Source organism: Mercurialis annua, linkage group LG2, assembly GCF_937616625.2.
Source record: "Mercurialis annua linkage group LG2, ddMerAnnu1.2, whole genome shotgun sequence".
Lineage (NCBI taxonomy): Eukaryota > Viridiplantae > Streptophyta > Magnoliopsida > Malpighiales > Euphorbiaceae > Mercurialis > Mercurialis annua.
In genome coordinates, this window is record NC_065571.1 from 8,416,186 (window position 1) to 8,437,305 (window position 21,120).

At 33.0% G+C, this 21,120-nt stretch overlaps 2 protein-coding genes across 2 annotated transcripts; both read right to left on the bottom strand.

Moving 5' to 3' along the window:
* Positions 1–2,879: 2,879 nt before the first annotated feature.
* LOC126670528 (ethylene-responsive transcription factor 3-like) lies at positions 2,880–3,875 on the bottom strand. Its single transcript, XM_050364280.2, has one exon. The coding sequence runs from the start codon at positions 3,652–3,654 to the stop codon at positions 2,950–2,952; it is 705 nt and encodes a 234-aa protein (XP_050220237.1). The 5' UTR covers positions 3,655–3,875; the 3' UTR covers positions 2,880–2,949.
* A 15,284-nt stretch (positions 3,876–19,159) lies between these two features.
* On the bottom strand, positions 19,160–20,542 carry LOC126666639 (ethylene-responsive transcription factor 3-like). Its single transcript, XM_050359469.2, has one exon. The coding sequence runs from the start codon at positions 20,253–20,255 to the stop codon at positions 19,554–19,556; it is 702 nt and encodes a 233-aa protein (XP_050215426.1). The 5' UTR covers positions 20,256–20,542; the 3' UTR covers positions 19,160–19,553.
* Positions 20,543–21,120: the final 578 nt, after the last annotated feature.

Here is a 21,120-nt window from a genome sequence, read left to right on the forward strand (position 1 = left end):
TAAATAAATAAGAACTAATAACGTATGCATATTTAGACTTGAATCAATCATTAAACTCCTCCTGAACTATTCCATGCTCGACTCAAAACAAATTTGTTTGAGTTTGTTTATTAAATTAAAGGCCTAATGGTAAAAAAAACCCAAACCTTTACGACTTGTTGCAATTATATCCAAATCTTTTAATTTTTGCAATAATATCCAAATTGCATTTTTTATAGCAATGATAGTCAAATTGATGGCTAAATTTGTTGTTTTCAATTAAGATATTAGGATATTATTATGTTTTGATGTATAATAATATAGTAAAAGTCCCCAAAAATGGCAAAAAACTCAAAAAAAATTCACATAAAAAGTGCAATTTGGATATTATTACAACAAAATAATACAATTTGGATATTATTGCAAAAATTAAAAGGTTTGGATATAATTGCAACAAGTTGTAAAGGTTTGGATTTTTTTTGCCATTAAGCCTAAATTAAAACCTCTTTTCGCAAAATCAAGCAAATTTTTTGGATAGTCATACTAGAATAGTCTAGAATACATCGATAAATCAACTTATGTATTGTAACAATAATATAAATCGAACAATTGATCCAACTAAAAGGAGAACAAAATAAAAAAAAACATAATCCAATAATAAACTTATGACGGTTAATATTCAAAGATTTTAAATGTTGAATTTTTTTTAGCACCAGTTACACCCTTATTAATTCCAGTTTTAACTTGTTCATTTCTAAATATATTGCTTCTTCTAATAGTTTTTTTTTTTATTATCAAAGATAGTAATCCGACTCTTTAGAATCTCAAATGTTAGTTACGGAGACGTAGTTCGAATCCAACACCTCTTCATACACTTAAATATGTCTTAGCCATTAAAGCTAGGCCTACATTGGCTTCGTTTTCTAATAATTCATTTAAGCAAATGTGCAGTTTTTCCTATTTATTTTCAGGTTAATTGTAAAATAAATTACAAATTTTAGTGTATTTTAAAATCCTTAAAGATAAATTAATAAGACAAAATTTTATATAGATATGAAATAACTTATCATAAAAATAATTAAAAAAACTAAATTATATCTTATTCTTACTTTTGTTAATTAAAACTCTTTATTTTTTATGAACTTTTTGAATACAATTTACTAAAAAGTTAAAAACATAGAATGACGTGACCATATGTATTTTTTTTATAAATTTTAGAGTATATATTATAAAAATTTATCAATTTTACCCGTTTTGTCATTTTAATCACGCCGTTTAAAAAATTATCATTTTCATACACACTATTATTTTTTTCAAATCGATACACCGAGTGAAAATCCGGCAAAAATCGCTAAGTTAGCAAGCGGATAGTGATATGTCAGAACCAACCAGATAATGACACATAAGCGATTTTCACCGGATTTTCACTCTGTGCATCAATTTGAAAAAAATTAATAGTTGTATGAAAATATCAATTTTTAAACGATATGATTAAAATGATATTTGAATTAAAGTACCTTATTAAAAGGTTAATGAGTAATTTTGAAAAATCTCAGAACAGCAACATTCATGAACCTGTAACTATAAGCAAATCAATTACCTAAGAAATTCAAAAAAATCCTAGTCATCTTCTTGAAGCATCTAAGAAACCCTAGAAACTTTAAAATAAAAGTGAAAGTGATGGGTCAGCTACAAATCCTCTGCAATCTTGTGACCCTAAAACCACACCATCACATTTATTTTCTAGGAAAATGCAAAAGAACAAACAAACAAGCAAAACCACCAAGTTTTCTTCTTTATGAATCACATTTATACCAAAGCTTTAAGCCCAGAATTTGTTGATCTATCCAGAGCTGAGCTACCAACAGGCTGCAGAGAACCCTAACCCTATTCACCACAACTCTTAACACAAATAGAATGACAATTATAAATAAAGTGATTCAATCTATACAATACGATTAACAACAATATCTAAATCGAAAGCGGTATTCTTTTAGTTGTTAATAAACTGAATCAGATTCGATCCATAAACAAAATCAAGTTCAATTTGTACGGACAAGTTCAAGACTACGGAAAGATATAAATAAAATCGCACCCTTCATAGACAAACTTGGAAGTTACAATCACAAACAAGATCCCTTCAAAACTATATTGCACAGAAAAGGATATGAAAGGTGTTGAATTGAAACGGAAAACAGTGAAACGGCAGTATTTGTCAAAGTAGGTTATGAGTATAATGAAACACCAAAAACATAGAATTCGACAAGTTTGAGTGCACCATATCTTCAAGATCATGCATGATCGCTAACACATTTTCCATCATACTCGACGGCTTTCTTGCACAAAATACGTTTTTAAGAAATTAGTCTCGTAGATCCTATTTCTATCTAAATCAGGTAACCAAGAGAATTCTAATCAAGCATAGCATGGAAAAGAGAACGAAAAATGCCAAAATGAAAAACAGAAAAACAACAAGTATTGCCAAATTAGGTTATAAACATAAATGAAATAATGAAACATAAGACTCGATAAGTTTATGTGCAACGTATAGTAAGGATTAGAATTTTGTTTTCATCGTACGGAAGTAACCGACTTGTAGATCCTAAATCTATCTAAATCAGGTAATCAAGTGAATTCCTAGTTGTAAATCTATAGTTGCTCTCTCAAACATTTGATTAAATCTATACAGATATAAACTTATTGCACTAAAGCAACCAAATATAAATCAAGATAGCTAATTTCAAAACTTATTGCCACAAAATGAAAGAAATCAAAAAAGTATTCCAATTATCATCCTAAATCTATACAAACACAAACCAAATGATCATGTAAAATTAAGGCACTAACACAAATTATGAGAAGTTTTTATCTTTGTCTAATCTGCTATTTTTTAATAATGATTAAGAAAAAATAGATGATGTTTAATAATTAATAATCATATCATAAAATCACAGTCATCAATTATCATCATCAGAGACGCAAAGCAGTACAACAAAGAAGATCTACATCATGATCACCACCACAACAAAAGTCAACCTGATCCAACGGTGGAAAATTCAGATCAAAAGGTAAAGCATTTTTACAAAACGACGACGAAGAACACACAACGACATCTCCATCATCAACCACCACCGATGACGACGAATCACAATCACTCCGACAATCTTCCACCGCCGCCAACGCACCACCAGATCTTTTCGATACCCTTGGCGGCGGAGGAGGTTGCGGCGGCCTTGGACCGCTAAACGACTCTACAGTACTACTCTGAGTACTGGACGCCGGCCGCTGCGGATTCACAAGAATCTCATCGTCAAACCCGGTTCGGGTATATAACCGGTCATCCATGAACGGGTCTTGACACGTAAACGGGGGTAAAAACGGGAAATTTGTTTTAGCCTTGGGACCGCGGAGGGATCGGGCAGCTGTATCGTAGGCACGGGCAGCTTCGTCGGCGGAATCGAAAGTGCCGAGCCAGACTCGGGTTTTTTTATACGGGTCGCGGATCTCAGCTGCGAATCTTCCCCATGGTCTTTTCCGAACGCCTCTGTATCTGGGTTCTGTTATTTGGTTGTTGTTATTATTATTACCTTGAGGTGTAGATCCGTTGGATTCCACCAATTTCTCTTGCGGAACGGCGGCGGGGACGGCGGCGGTGGCTCCTCTTCCTCTCCTCATGGGGTTTTAATGGGCAAATTGTAGCGGAAATGAAGAGATGGAGAGGGAAGCCGGGGATGAAATGAAATTGGGTGGATTAATCGGAGGAAATGGAGAGGAAAAGGAGTGGGTTTGGTATGGAGGAAATGGATAGGTGGGTGTGGGTCAGGAACCGGATGGCATAACACGAACAACACAGCACAACAACAATAACATCAACATCTTCTCTTCTACTATTCACGAACCAATTTTTGATTTTTGTTTTGCTTCTTTTGAGTTTGGTTTACTTACATGGGTGATGCTTTAATTATTTGGATTTATCAATTTAGTCCTTGAACTTTTATTTTTACCAAATATGTATTTTTATTTTAAACATTCTAAAAGTTTTTCAGGATATTTATAACTTTTAAAAAATGCATATTATTTATATATTAGTTAACCGCGGTTTTGGAAATTCGGAATCCTAAATCTAATTCATTGGCCATGAAAATTAAAAATTAAAACTTATATCTAAATTGTTCGACCGATTAACTAATTTTTTTTGATTTAATTGTCAGGTAATCAATTTAGTCAGCTTTTTTGTTTGTCTCTAATACTATGATGCGTCTAAAACGTTTAACCTCACATAAATATTGATAATGCGATATAATACCCTTTAACAACGAGGCTAAATTTCGAACTATACAAAATAAAATTTAATTTTGTACTATTAATATATCATTTTTGTGAGATATTTTAAAATTTTGTTTTGTATAGTGGACAATCAACTAACTCAATTTTGTACAATTGTTTCTTATGAGGTTATTGGTTAGAATCACCACATTGTTATATTAAGTTTAGTAACTTAATTTAAAAAAAATAATAGTTTAGATAGTAATATAATTATATTTTTAAAAGTTTGGTAACTTAATTTTAAAAATAAAATAGTTTAGATAGTAAATTCATAAATTCATAAAAATCAAACACTAAAATTGCAATTATTCCATTTAGTCACAGGGATACATATTTTAGAGCGGAAATGCAATTTTTTTTTTGTTACAAGGGAAAGAGGCAAAACCTAAACAAAACTAGAAACTAATGTTCCTATCATACGAGGTACCATAACGATCATGTCTAAGCCAAGGTAAAAGACTCGTAGGCGGGTTCTCATGATAAGAGCAACCGATAATATAATCATCACTCATTGAAGCCAAATGGTCAGCCGCGAAATTTGCTTCCCTATAAATGTGGTGCAATTTTATATCCCATCTCCTGTTCATCAGCTCACGAATGGCCCCTACAATGTTGGAAAAATACCCTGCCTCCGCCTTTCTTAGAATCATATCCACCGCAGCTTTACTGTCCACTTCCAGCTCAACTTTCTTCAGGTCCAGCCTCCACGCAAGCTGCAGCCCGACAAAAACACCACGCAGCTCTGCTTCCAGAACTGAACCCTCACCTATCGTAGCAGAGAAACTAGCAATCCAGCCTCCCAAATCATTTCTGATGAGCCCACCTGCCTTCGCTATACCAGTAACCGGGTTGTATGCCCCATCAGTATTGACTTTAAACCACAACGTAGGAGGATTGACCCAACCAACCTGGATGTCCCTTCGCTCTCGGACCACACCCTGATGGATATTGCAGTTAGCTTGAGCCTGACGAATATAACTAACCCTTCGATAAATATCATCCACCACCATGCAAATAGCCTCCTTCTTGTTTCCTATAACAGCGTTGTTCCTCCAATTCCATATACGCCATAGAGAAACTCCAAAGATGCACCTCCAGTCTCCATCTTTTTTGAAATTTTCCTTACCTGAAAGATTGCGAAGAATCCAGTCTTTAAAGTTTAAAGCAAAAAACTTATCCTTCAGGTGAGGATCAATAATTTTCATCCATATTTGCCTAGTGTAAATACAGTTCCGAAGAATATGCTCCAAATCCTCCTCCAACGCATAGCATCTAGAACAAGATTTATCAAAAGAGATATGTCTTCGAACCCTCTCAACATTGCTTAAAAGCTTGCCATGAAAGGTAAGCCAAAGCATATGACGAATCCGTTCAGGACCGGGCCATTTCCAGATCGCGTTCCAGCAGGTATCTTCTTCGTCCCATCTGTTGGCTTCCAAAAAATCATACGCTGAGCGAGTAGTGAACAAACCTGACGAAGAGAGACCCCAGAAGACAAAATCTTCTCCATAACCTTGCTTGGGCGGGATGAACTTAGTAATCTTAATCAGACACGAGTTTGGGAGTAAATGAGAAAACCTATCCCACTACCATGCCCCATTTCCATCGACAAAATTGTTAACAGTTAACTCTAAATCAGGAAGTGGGACTGTACCAACAGCCTCATTCAGCAGAATCACCTCATCCCCAATCCACGGATCTAACCAAAACCGAATTTTGGTACCATCACCAAGCGCCCACCGAATGCCTTTACAAATCTTCGGCCACAACTTATTAAGAGCTTTCCATATGTGAGAAGCTCCCATAACTCGATTTAGATTATTAAGATTGTTGTCATCAAAGTTGTATTTAGCCCTCATCACCTTCACCCAAAACTTTTCCGGGTTCGCTATAACTTGCCAACCAAGCTTCATAAGAAGCGCTTTGTTCATAGATGCCATGTTTTTAAACCCCAATCCACCGTGAATTTTAGGTTGACAGATTGTAGACCATTTCACCAAACTCAACTTCTTAACATCATCCGACGCTCCCCATAAAAACTTCCTACACATCATTTCAATATCACTACAGTCACCATTCGGGATATTAAGGGTTTGCATAGAGTAGAGGGGAATGGCAGCTAAAACAGACTTGGCCAGTGTAGCTCTACCCGCCAAAGCCAAAGAGTTAGCTTTCCAATTCGTAAACCTTGATCTGACCCGCTTCATAATGTTGGCTGTATGCCTTCTCGTTAAACGCCCATGCAAGAGAGGAATACCCAGATACGTGCCCAAATCTGAAGTAATCTCAAAACCCAACTTTGCCGCAATAGAGTTACGAAGATTGGTGATAATATTACGAGAGAAAAGTACCTTCGTTTTATCAATGTTGATTTTTTCCCCTGACGAGTTGCAAAAGGAAGTCAGGACTTTATTAATCACCTCTGCTTGCTCAATAGACGCCTCACCGAACAGCAGAAGGTCATCGGCGAAGAAAAGATACGACAGAATTGGACAGGATCGGCTCATTTTCAGCGGTTTCCAGCGACTACTGGCACACTCCAAATTGATAAGGTGGCCAAGGCGCTCAATGCAAAGCACAAAAAGGTAAGGGGAAAGAGGATCCCCTTGCCTCAAACCACAAGTAGGAGAAAACGACTTCGACGGGCACCCATTCCAAAGAATGCTCATAGTCGGGGTAGAGACGCATTTCATGATGACCTTGGCGATGAATTCAGGAATACCAACCTCGGCAAGTGTATCTTCAAGGAATTCCCAAGAGATCTTATCGTATGCTTTCTCTAGGTCTATTTTAATAGCCATCGAACCTTTTCTACCTTTTTTAGTCCGCATGGAGTGAAGTGCCTCTTGAGCCAAAATAATATTATCGGTAATATGTCGACCCTCTACAAAGCTCGTTTGGGCCGGATTGATGATGTGAGGCATAATAGCTTTGAGTCTATTAGTTATGAGCTTAGTAATGATCTTGTAACTCACATTACATAAGCTAATAGGTCTAAAAGACTTAAGCGAGATCGGATTAGCACACTTCGGAATGAGAGTGATTAGAGTATGATTAATCATCTCCGGAATCGGGTCCCCATCAAAAATACCTTTCACAAACTTACACACACTGTCCCCTACAACATCCCATTGGCTTTGGTAGAACATAGCATGCAGACCGTCAACTCCCGGCGCTTTAAGAGGCTTCATATCCCATAAAGCTTCTTTAATCTCCTCAACTCGAATGGGCTTCTCAAGATCTTCCATAAGCTGATAATTAATATGTGGAAAACACCCCCTAGCAGGAAAAGGACTAACAGGGGCGTTATTCCTCGTATACAGCTTGGCGAAAAAATCAGTAGCCATCCGTCTCAACATATTTTGGTCCTCGACAATTTCACCCTCCGAATTCTGGAGCACACGAATACTGTTAAATCTTCTTCTTTCCTTCACCCTATTATGAAAATATTTCGTGTTTCGGTCTCCATCAATAACCCAATCCTTTCTAGATTTTTGAAACCATAAAAGCTCCTCCTGATAGAGGGTATCATCCAGTTCGTTTTTTAGTTCAACCTCCAGCTTATTCAATTTCTCAGAATTATAGTATTCTCTAGCTTTTTGAATTCCATAAAGTCTGGACAGCAGCTTATCCTTCCTTTTGAAAATATTACCAAAGACGGTAGTATTCCATTCCTTCGCCTGGATCGCAAAATTAGAAATGGACTCCACAATAGCTCTATCTTCATTCCAGCTTTGTCTAACGATTTCTTTAAACCCATTGTTACCAACCCACGCCGCCTGAAATCTGAAGGGTTTCGACCCATGCCCGGTATGCCGTTGGTTATTAAATTGGATGAAAATGGGGTTATGATCCGAATGGATTCTCGGAAGGTGAAGGACGTAGAAGTAGTTGAACTTAGTGATCCACCTCTCATTACATAAAAACCTGTCAAGCCTTTTATAAAGATTACCCCGTTTCCACGTGAATTGCGTTCCACAGTACCCAACATCAATCAAGCTGTGCTTCTCAAAAAAACCTCTGAACATCTTACACCCACCACCAATGCCAGAAGCTCCTCCCTTTCGCTCTTTGTCATGTAAGGCTGCGTTAAAATCTCCCCCTAAAATCCAAGGTTCATCCAACGATGAAGCCAAAAAAGACAGGTCAGCCCATAAGTGCTGCCTGAGAGTCTTGTTAGGACTGGCATAAACAATAGTGAGGAGAAACGTATCGAGACCATCAAAGACTCTCAAGTGAATGAAGAACTTGTTATTTTCTAACACAACAATATCATAATTCTGCTTCCATAGAATCCAGATACCACCAGAGAAACCCACCGCCTCGACTCTATGGGAGTAGTTGTTACCGCTACTTTTAATAAAAGAATCAGCCTTGATACCACTGATTCTCGGTTCTAAAATACCCACAATATCAAACGAGTATTTACGACAGAAGTTTTTAAAGACTCTCAGGAAACTTTTAGACCCCGCACCTTGCACATTCCACACCATAATTTTTTTGTTTGCAGACATAAAAAATAATAGAGAGGTTGACCAAAAGCATAATTATAACGGGCTATGCGAAATCCCATCCATATCTTCAGTTCCGAAGGCATCTTCATTATCATTTTCTGTAATGTTGTCCCCAATCATCATGCTGGAATCAGCATACTGTCCAGTCTTCATCATACTATAAGTAGACTCAGGATTGTTAGCGAGACCACTGTCGTAATCCAAAGGTCCGGGGTCAATGTTCATCACTTCCAAGCTCCCCGTGCATCCTTTGTCTGGTAAGGATGCTTCAGCAGGAATATTAGGGTTCCTGTTCTCAGAGTTGTAATTCACTGTCACCACTGAGTGTTTCATGTTGTCCAGGGATGTATTCGCACTTTTTACCACGAATCGGGCTTTAGGTTTTGTGATTGGGCTTTCTGAGATGTTCACATTAGTTTCCTTGGTATTTGCGACTTGAAGGCTAGGGACATTCTGGTCATTCAAAGCATGGGACCTGTTGGCATTATCTGTTTTGGCTTTTAGTTTCAAATGAATATTCGGGCGAGTAACTTCCTCTATTTCCTGCGACAATCTCTCCACCTCCATATCCTTCTCCGCTTCTTCCATATTCAGAACATCAAACCTGTTATTCGAAATATTATTTCCCCGAATCGTGGAAGATCCTTGACCCGTATTAGGGAATCCAATATTTCCTACTGGCTTTCCTTTTCTGGCCACCATCATCCATGGCCCAAAACTAGGGTTACCATTTTTGTTTCCTCTTCCACTGTTCTCCCCTTCTGTTCCGGCACCGGCGGTTTGCTCAACCTCCGTAGCGGAAGCCTTTTTAATTGTGTGAGGGCATGATTCTCTAACATGTCCAAAGCGACCACATTCAAAACAAATGCGAGGAAGGCATTCGTATTCCACAAATTGGACGTTACCATCTAAACGAAACTGAGAAACCAAAGGCTTTTTAAGATCAAGCTCTACTGCTATTCTAGCAAATTTTCCCCTTTCAGCGGCTTCAGTACAATAATCAATCTTTATTACTCTTCCAATCACCGAGCCAATGTATTTCAAGACTTTTTTGTTGTAATAGTGTATCGGCATACGAGGCAACCTTATCCATGCGTTAATGAATCTGATTTCATCATTCGAACAATCAAAACTAGGGATCCATTCCTGGACTGATAGGTAATGCCCAAGGATAACCCAAGGTCCACCAGTAATAACCGCTTTTAAATCATCGCCATTCTTGAATTTGACTAGGAAATAGTTGTTCTCAAGATCAATAACATCAAAAGTATCAACGAAATTCCACATCGATTCTAGTCTGTTGTAGAGATTCCGGTAGCCAATCGTCCTCCCCAACAATTTGATGACCACCGTGGTTCGCCATTGCTTTGCTAACTCCTCTCGAACTCTCTCAGAGAAAGAGATTTCAGGCATTCCCTCTTTTCTGAGGACCGAGACATCCTCATCTTCCACCGCAAAATCTTCAGTAAACCCCGCTAGGGTTTCCTCCCTTTCCCTATCAGACTGGGTTAACTTATCACGAAAAGACATGACTGCTGGAGGAGCAGATTTGCATTCACCCTCTCTAAACTTGGCTTTCTTCGTAGACCTGTCATCCTCCGCCGGCTCCCAGACTTCTTTCATCAGAGACTCTCCGTCCATGTTTTTCAAGGAGACCCTGTTCTTAGATCCAAAACCAAAAAGTATTTTGTTAGCGGAAATGCAATTTGATTCCTGGAATATGAGAGGGGATTTCTTTGGTTTTATTTTTGAACCACACTTTTTATGGTTTAATAATGAGATAATCACTATGTGTCAAAAACAACGATTTGTTAACAATTTGATGAAGTTTACTATACCTTCATTTGGATTTTCATTTAATAGTTTATATGATGACAAAAATTAATAAATTTAAAGCAAAAAAATAAAATCAATATATTGAGGTGAAAAGTTAAAAAAATTAAATTGATTTACAAAATGGCTAAAATTGCAACAAAATGTTAAAATTGAGATATTATTACAAAAATAATTTTTTTAGATAAAATTATAACAATTTACAAAGGTTTGGAGTTGTTTTACTATTAGCCAAATACTAAAAGTGTCAATTTAGACCTAAATAAAAATAATTAGGAATATAATATTTAAAAAAAATAATAAATATGATGCATCAAAAACAAATTAATAAAGTAAAAAATGATTTTTTTTTATTTAATTTGCACTAACTCCGTGTAAAATACATATACTTCATTTTTGGGATAAATAGACTTAGTTTTGACAAATAAAAATATAGAGACTCAACATGAACAAATAAAAATTTAGAAATTCATTATTAAAAGAATAAATAAACATAGGGATATAAATATTATTATGCCTATTTTCGACGAGGCATATTCAATATCTGCATATAGACATGTTTAACATTTTTGTTAATCTGAGTTTGAATGAGAAAATTTTAAAATTTTATTTTCACTGCTCAATATGTTAAATAAAATTTTATTAATTTAATATTATCTTCTTAAATTTTTCAATAAAATGATCATCTATCTAAAAGATTAGATTCTAAAATAAATTATGTGTAATTGTTTGTAACATGTTTTACTTTCTTACAGACCCAACACAAAAATGAATTTGCATATCACAGCTTATGGCGTTTAATGTGCATGCTTATGCTTCAGCAGAACAGCTCGAGCAATGCTCGAGTAATATTCTGATAACATTAATTAAAAAAGATTACAAATAATATTGATTGGTAATGAAAGAAATATAAGAAAATGAAGGCTAATAATAGCATGAAAATCTTAAATTTTAAAATAATGTAAAAAGAGTTTATATAGGCTAGATTAAACTAGAAAAGAAAAAGATTATATATACAGTCGACCCTCTGATAATTAATATACATGGTGGATTAAAAATTTATTAATTATTAGAATTATTAATTTATAGAATCTGTATAAAAAAAATTATAAAAGATATTTTAAAGCATCTACATTAATAGACCTAATATTGATATTATATTATAAAAAAACTAACTAAATACACTTTACAATCACTCAATTTAAAAGAAACAATTTTATATTCAATTTAAAAAATATCAATTGATATCAAATCAAAAAATAATTGTTAAGAAGTTGTATTTATAAAGTAAAATAATTTTTAATACTTTTTATACTAGAGATACTTTACTTACTTTAATTTGTTTATCTAATAACTTCTTTTAAAATTTCTCAAAAAAATAAGAAATTCATAATTTGATGGTATTTTAACTTCCACTTTATGAATTAAGGTTAGTATTGCCTCAAATAAATGATCAATTGTTATATATTTCTTTAAAAAAATCTCTCTAATAATTAATATTCATGTAGAATATATTTTAAATTTTATTAATTATTAAATAATAGAATTATTAATTATCCGACGTGGAACGAAGCTGGTTCTCTCAATTTTCTATTAATTATTAGAATTATTAATTTATAGAATATTAACTATTAGAGGGTCGACTGTAATACCCTTATAAAGCATAATAACTATTTTAACATCCCTCCTCAAACTCATGATGCAATAACAATAAGCATCGAGAGTTTGTCGATTAAAAAATAAAAACGCGTAGACGACAATGATTAGGTAGACAAATTTACAAGTTTTTAGGAAGAAGCGATAAAGGGCAATATCAATGTGCTATTCTGAAGATGATGTCGAGTAATATGACAGTTAATCTAAATATGTTTGGTCCTCTCGTGAAAAAAGAGTTATGAGCAATCTGAATAGCACTTTTATTATCATAGTGCAAATGAGTTGGTCGCCGCAAAGAAACGCCCATATCAGCAAGCAACCATCGCAACCAGACTATTTCACAAGTAGAAAAAGTCATAACATGATATTCGATCTCTGTTGAGGATCGAAATATAACATCTTATTTTTTCAAGAGATAAGAGAGTCACCTAGAAAAAATACAAAAAACAATAGTTAATTTGCGGTCAGTAGGATCACCAGCTCAATCAGCATCAGAGTAAGCACATAACTCTAAAGACGAAGTAGTTGAAAGCAAAATAGTCTGAAACTGAGTGCCAGATACCTCAAGATACGAATAACAACAACCTAAGGAACTGTAATAGGAGATGTAACAAACTGACTGACTATGTGAACAACATATGCAATATCAGACTGAGTAATAGTGAGATAAACCAAACTTCCAACAACCGTTCTATAAAATCTGACATAGAAGACCCATAAAAAAACGGAGTACCATGCATTGAGCTCAATCGGAGTATCAACAATCTTATTATCCGAAGACGAGCACGTTCAAAAATATCATAAATATACTTAAACTGAGAAACAAAATATCCTTTTGGAGCGCAACTTCAATACCCAAGAAGTAACGAAGGGGACCCAAATTTTTCATAGCAAAATTTCGAGTCAATTCAGACTACAACAAGCTAATCAAAACAACATCATCACCTGCAATAATTATATCATCAACATAAAGACAAAGCAAGATTCGGCCAAGCGGAGTACATTTGACAAACATAGCAGAATCATGGTTGTTCGGACGAAAATCAAGAGAAGTAATAATAGTAGAAAATTTCTCAAATCAGGCATGGGGAGCCTGTTTGAGACAATAAAGAGCTTTCCTAAATTTGCAGACTTCATCAAATTGATGATCAAGACCAAAAGAAAGAACCATATAAACTTCTTCGCGAAGGTTGTCATTCAGAAAGAAACATTTACATCCATTTGAGTTATATCCCGACAATAAACGGAAGCAACAACAATAAGGGTTCGAACTGTATCATTTTTATAACAAGAGCAAAAGTCTCATCACCAAAGTCTACAAGCTTCAGAATTCACTTTATGGTTTTAAACATGCTATTATAGGTAACATAATGCCAAATAAACTGGAGCATTACTTGCATAAGGATCACGCTGGCTAATGAAAATACTTTTATGTCTGGTTAGTATATTTCAGATTTCTTCATAGCTTTATTGATCTATATAGATGGTGTCATTAGTAGCTCTTCATCTGCTATATATATCAAACATCGAAACGTTTTTTCATAATGCTTTTAGCGTTAAAGATCTTGGCAGACTTAAGTATTTTATGAGACTTGATGATGTTATATTTTAATTTGGTATTAGCTTATCTCATAGAAAATAGGATCTTAGCTCATCTACAAGCAGTCCATAAAATTTTGAAGTTTTTTGAAAGTGCCCCAGGCAGATGAATTTTTTTCTCTTCTTCTTCCTCTGTAAATATTAAGGCATACTAATTTTGATCGAACATCTTGCATTGATACAACGAAATTAATTTATGGTTCATTGTTCATCATATGACCTATATTAAATTAAAAATAAATAAATTTCGAGGTCCTTGTTTTTATCATTTTCATTCTAAAAGCCCCTATCTCGAAATATAGGTCATATGACAAAGAGGATGCATACCATGTGCACATCATGTGAGAGATGGTGTATTCGGTTTGGATAATGTGGCATGTGCAAATTCTTGATGAACAATGAACCAAATTTTTTTTAAAAAAATTCATTTCTAAGTCATTAAATTATACCTGTTTTATTTATCTCGTCATTAAATTATTTTTATGTTTATTTGGTTCTTAAATTATTTTTTGTTTTTATTTGATTCTTAAATTATTTTTTGTTTTTATATGATCTTTCAACTTAGTGAAAAACCATTTTTCAGTCTCTAAATGCCAAAAGCGACGCCGTTTAAAGTATCAATTTGCATTTTTAAAAATAACTAGTTTCGCATACGTGCTATGCACGTGACTCGTAACGTAACATGTCAATGAATATATTAGTAAATTTATTATAATTATATCAATTTTTTATTTATAATTAATATTAAATTAGATAAGAATTTTTGTAAAAGTAAATATAATATATTCGGTTATTAAATTTGTTCCATACTGAATTTATTCTTCTTTTGGTTTTATAATAACCATAATTAAATAATTAATTTAATTTTATTAATAATATTTTTAAAAATAATAATAAGATAGAAATTTAAATAATATTATATTGACCAAATACAGTATTTTAATTTTGTAGTTTAATTAAACTAAAAGATAGGTATTCCTACTAATTTGGAGACAATTTAGTTATTTTTTACATATTAAAACTAAATTGGAGATAAGTTAGCTACCTATTCTAATTGATAGGTATTCCTACTAATTTGGAGACAATTTAGTTATTTTTTACATATTAAAACTAAATTGGAGATAAGTTAGCTACCTATTCTAATTAGGACTTTAATTAAAATAGTGATTAATTAAATAACTAATTAGATAATGACTATAAAACCTTTATTTAATACTAAACTGAAAAGGATTATTCGGTAAATTTGTCTGTCCCCCCCATCCGTGCTTTTATATATAGACTAGTGTCGCTTTACGTGTTTCACACGTGGCTCGTAGTGTAACTCGGCAAATAGTGAAAATTATATTTATTATAAATTAGGATAATTGTATTTATATTTAATTAATAATTATTATTATAATTATAATTATAAATTGTATCCACCGTATAGAGTTTGAAGTTATTTAATTTAATGCTGTCAATTGCATGTAGAAGCATTAATTTTGTCGTGCTAATATTTAGGGAATTTGTTGCCTATCTAGCTAAATTATACATTTATTATTAATTATATACTGTGAGAAGATATTGATATATTAGGTGAGTATTTTAATGAGTATTTAATTTGTACTAAAAATAGTTTAAGTTAGCTAATTTTTAGATGGAAAAATTCTATAAAATAGGTGAGTATTTTAATTGTAAAAGTAATTTAAGGTAGCTAATATTTAGATAAAAGAATTATTGTTTAATCATAATTAAAACAGCATTAAGGACATTAACGTAAAAGTGTCTGTCCCCCCCCCCCATCCGTGCTTTTATATATAGTATAGATATAGATATAGATGAAACAACGTCGTTTTCAATATTCAGAGATTTGAAAATGCGTTTTCGCTTAGTTGAAGGACCATATAAGGATAAAAAATCGCTTAAGAACCAGATAAATAAAACATATATAATTTTAGGGATTTGAAAATGAATTATTCCATTTTTCTTTTATTATTTCTTTCATTGAACCTGTGCTCATTACTACCGGTTCATGCCCTTTACTTATTCTTTTTTGGCCAATTCTATATGGAGGTCCATGTATTTTATACTTTTTTCTGTAGGTTTTTATACTTTATTTTTGTATTATCTGATCCCTCTACTTATCTATTTTTAATTTTTAGGTCTTTTGTGAGTTTTTTCCAGTCCCTCTACTTATAATTTTTGTTTCCTCCAATCTCTCTACTTACAATTTTTATTTCCTTCAGCCACACAAAAAGACCAGACTCATAAAGGACCTGAAAATCAAAAATAGGTAAGCAGAGGGATCAAATAATACAAAAATAAAATATAAGGACCTACAAAAAAAAAATATGTAAAATACAGAGACCTCTATATGAATTAAGCATTCTTTTTTCGATTAAAACTCTTTACTTGATTTGTTTAAAAGCTTATAGTGGAATAAGAATAGTAAATGAAGTCACAAGTCTCTCTTGAGCATAACATTTCATGCATTAATTTTTGGCCAGATAAAGCATGACTACAAAAACACTTACAAGTGTAAGTTTTGAAAAAAAATTTGATAATCTGATGTAAAAAAGAATACCTATGCATACAAATTTTTTAATTACAGATTGCCATACAAAATTAAAAAACGCAAATCATACAACTGCACTAGATTTTAATTTTTCAAATTTGTTTGAGTCTAATACATCGCTAAAACTTTTGAATCAGCAAAACTCTACAATGTGCAAATTCAAACCATTACAAAAAAAACTTGAATGAATCATCAAACACACTAAGGCACCGTTTGGATTGAGGGTTTTTAAAATCCATGGATTTTAGCAAAATCGATGGATTTTAAATCAATGGAATTTAAATCCATAGATTTTAAAATTCCATCGTTTGGATTGAATATAAAATCAATGGATTTTTAATATTATTTATGGAAAATAATAAATAGTATAACAATCCTTCATCTATAAAAAATGGTGGATTTGGACTTTCCCACTTAGCAGGTGGGAAATCAAAACCCTCAAAAATGATGGATTGTAGAAAATGAGGGAATTTATAAATCCATGGATTCGATTAATTTTTTTTCTAGGCAAACGATAGATTTTGTCCAAATCCATGGATTGTTTAGAATCCATCGTTTAAAATCCATCAATCCAAACGGTGCCTAAAATAATTGATTTCTTCAAAAATAGTGTGAATTTTACACTAAAACTTCACTGTAACAGTTGATTCTATTTTTTACACTAAAAAAATGGTCTCAGTAGATTCATATCAAATAAATTATATAAACGTTTTACACTTACACTCATAAATTATTAGGCTTAATTACTTAAAAACCACCCACCTTAAACTTTTTTTTCGTTTATACCCTGACCTAGGAAAAAATTCATTTATACCCTGACGTATGTATTTATGTTTCATCTCTACCCCGAGGAACTAAATTAACCTCTTTTCATTACAAAAAAAGTTTAAAATAGTTCTTCATTTTTAACCTAAACTAATTAGAGATTAATTAGAAATGGATTTTTCTCTAAATGAAGGACTATTTTAAACTTTTTTCTAAATAAAAAGAGGTTAATTTAGTGCCTCGGGGTAGAGGTGAAACATAAACATATACGTCAGGGTATAAATGAACTTTTTCCTAGGTCAAGGTATAAACGAAAAAAAAAATTCAAGGTGGATGGTTTTTAAGTAATTAAGCCTAAATTATTATATACTTACAAATTACATCAATATATTTATTCATAATAGAATATATTATTAATTTTGATAATATATTTTCTAAATATATGTTCATATATTTTTAAATATGTAAAATAGCTATATTTATTAAATTATATATATATCTATTTATGTTTCAGGTATTTTAATTTCTTTTGTCGTTGTTGTGTGTTTTTTAATTGTTGAATTAATTAATTCAAGTCTATTTTATATTAATATGTATAATATAAATATGTCCATATATTTTTAATCTACAAAATGACTGTTTTAATTTTAAAAAATAAAATAAAAATTTGTCAAATAAAAAAAATTAAAATATATTATATTTGTAAACTGTTGAATCAATTAATATACATCTATTTTATTTAATGTTACATATTTAAATTTTTGACAAAATTGAACATGTTTATTTGAATTATATTATAACAAAAATTAGCAAATATTTAATAATAAAATTTATAATAAAATAAAGAATCAAAAGTAAAATAGAATGACAATGTTCTCTTTTTTTTAGAATAACAATGTTCTATTTAACACAAATAAAATGGATTCATGAATAGAGTAATAAGATTAGATACACTATAACTATAAGAGAGTTAGATATCGAATTGCCGATGATTTTCACACTAAAATGACAAAATAATAAACTACTGGAGATAGCCTTAAAACTATAAAAACGATGTAGATCAATCCTTCAAATTAAGTTTGTTTATATTTTCATTAGAAAAATTGTTTATTTGCAATGATAATATAAATTACAGGTTCTGATCACACATATCGGGAAACATCTACCTGCACAAGTTCGATTAGGAGATAGAGAGGATTCGACAGAAATCCAAATCAGAATTTAGATGCATAAATTTTCTTTCATGCAAAATTAATGTTGAATATGCATCACCTTTCAAAATGGATTACACCGAGATCAAATTTGAAAACTATACCTTCCGTCTAAGAATTTTTAGCAAAAGAAACCCATATAAACCCATATAAACGATGAACAAACAAAAATCAATAACAATTTTTCTTTTAATTTAATCACTCGGCAACCAATCGTTTATAGAGATGCGAATGCAACCATATCATGTAGCATAAGTTTAGCTTTTTTTTTTGTCAAAGGCTAAAATTTCCACTAATAAAAGGAAAAAGGGTCATTTGTGCCCCTAAGATTTGTTTACAAGTGAGCCCCTAACATCCATAAAGGTTCAAATATGCCCCTAACGTCTTAAAAAATGAACGATCAAGCCCCTAATTTGACTTACAAATGAGACATTAAGGGCATGATTGTCAAAATCGGAGGGCCTATTTGATCAATTTTTAAGACGTTAGGGGCATATTTGAACCTTTTCGGACGTTGAGGGCTTACTTGATCCTCGAGTCAAACCTTAAGGGCATAAATGACCCTTTTCCCCTAATAAAATGAAAATTACATAAATGAATAGTTCTTCAACAACTTGAAAGAAACTATTCTAAAATAATGATGAGAGTTGTTTTAAACAGTCATCGAATAAGTTTAGCTAATTAGCTTGATGCATATTTGAAAATATAACTCCAATGAACAATTAACAAGAAGAAAACACCTCTAATGTTAACAATATCAATTCCAACATTTTGAAAGTCTATTACATAGAGAAGTATTCTACATTTTGTAATTTGTAGTCACAACAAACAATCTACTTGTAATGCACCAATATTGGTGCATACTACGAATAGAATTAAATTACTTCTAAATTTTACAAAGGGTGATCTATAACTATAACAACTAGTTCAATAATCCATCAAATTAACAAAGATCATCAACAACTTAACGGAAACAAATTATAGAAATTAATTTCTCATCATCATCAAACCAAATAAAGTGTAACATACTCATACAACAGGATTAAGATCATTTTTATCTTAATCTAATCTATTTTTCTTTATAATCCGCATAATTAAGAAAAAAATGTAATTTTTTTAAAGACATAAAGCAGTGCAGTGAAGATCTTCACCGGAAAAGTCAACCTGAGGTGGAAAATTCAGATCAAACGGCAAAACCTTCCGGCAACTTAAAGAAGAAGAAGCCGAAGCAATATCTCCGTCGTCAACAACCGATGACGATGAATCACAATCACTATGACAATCTTCCGGCACCACCGGCGGAGTCCGAGGATGATGTCTCTGTTTCTTTCTACTTTCAACCGCCGCAGACGCGGCGGTCTGCGGCGGCGGTCTGGGTCCGCTGAATGACTCTACAGTACTACTCAAGTTACTCGACGCGGGTCTCTGCGGATTTACATCAGGATGATGAATATGATGTCCGTCGTACCCATGACTCGCCTGAAAAGCATGCGACGGCGGAGGGTTTTGGTATGCGAAAGGAGGTAGCTCTATATTATTTAACGGAAAATTAGTTTTCGCCTTCGGCCCACGGAGGTTGAGAGCGGCGGTGTCGTAGGCACGAGCTGCATCTTCGGCGGAGTCAAAAGTGCCGAGCCAGACTCGGGTTTTCTTCCACGGATCTCTGATTTCTGCGGCGAATCTGCCCCATGGACGTTTACGAACTCCTCTATATCTGGGTTCCTTTCCATTTATGTTGTTTTGTTGAGTAACAGGCACAGATCCGTTCGGTTCCACCATCGCCGATGCGCCGGCGGCGGAACCTCTTCCTCTCCTCATGTAAAAAGAAAGATTAGGAAGAAAAAAGAAAACCCAGCAACTTAATTAGCTGAGATAAAATCAAAATGAAAATCAAATATTTTGTTTCATGAAATATAAAGAAAGAAAAGAATGAATCTTTGAAGAAAAGGAAGAATTGATGATAAGAAGTGGAAGGCAGAAATGAAAAAAGAAAAGAGTAAAATTTCTTTGGTTTTGGGTTTGGGTATTCTCTGGTTGTAATGCTTTTTCTTTTCTCGATTTCTCTACCTTCTCTCTCCCCCCACAAACCGACTTCGATCATTGCTTCTTCCTCTTTTTTATCCTTTTTTTTTTAAAAAAAAATTTGCTTAATTTCTTTTTCTTGATTTATTATCGGTCTTCTTAATGTGTAAATTATGTTTTAGTTTTAAATGACTTACGGCCAGTTTGGTTCAGCTGATTCTTATAACCAGTAAATGTCATCTGTTATTAATAATCATTGGAGTGTCCAGTAGAGAGCTGAAACGCATTTTTGAGAAGACAATGAACAACACGAGCAAGGATTGGTCTCTAATGCCAGATGATGCGTTGTAGGCATATCAAACGACATTCAAAACGCCCATTGATAATGCTCCATATAGATTGGTGTTTGGTAAAGCTTGTTACTTGTCTGTGGAGTCAAAGCATCGTGCATACTGGGCAATAAAAAATCTCTATTTTCTTTTCAAAAATTTGTTGGTAAAAATACGCAAGCATATATATGCCAATTAGTAATATAAACTGTGAAGTTCAAAATGAGTTTTTGCTTAAAGAATTCCTATTTTAATAAAAAAAATCTAACAAAGTCCCATTTGGAAAAGTATTTCCTAAATGGTGTCAGGGCCTACTGAATCCGCAATTATGA

What these genes read in the sequence shown, in the direction of transcription:
- LOC126670528 (XM_050364280.2), bottom strand. Translation starts at nt 3,654, where the DNA reads ATGAGGAGAGGAAGAGGAGCCACCGCCGCCGTCCCCGCCGCCGTTCCG.
- LOC126666639 (XM_050359469.2), bottom strand. Translation starts at nt 20,255, where the DNA reads ATGAGGAGAGGAAGAGGTTCCGCCGCCGGCGCATCGGCGATGGTGGAA.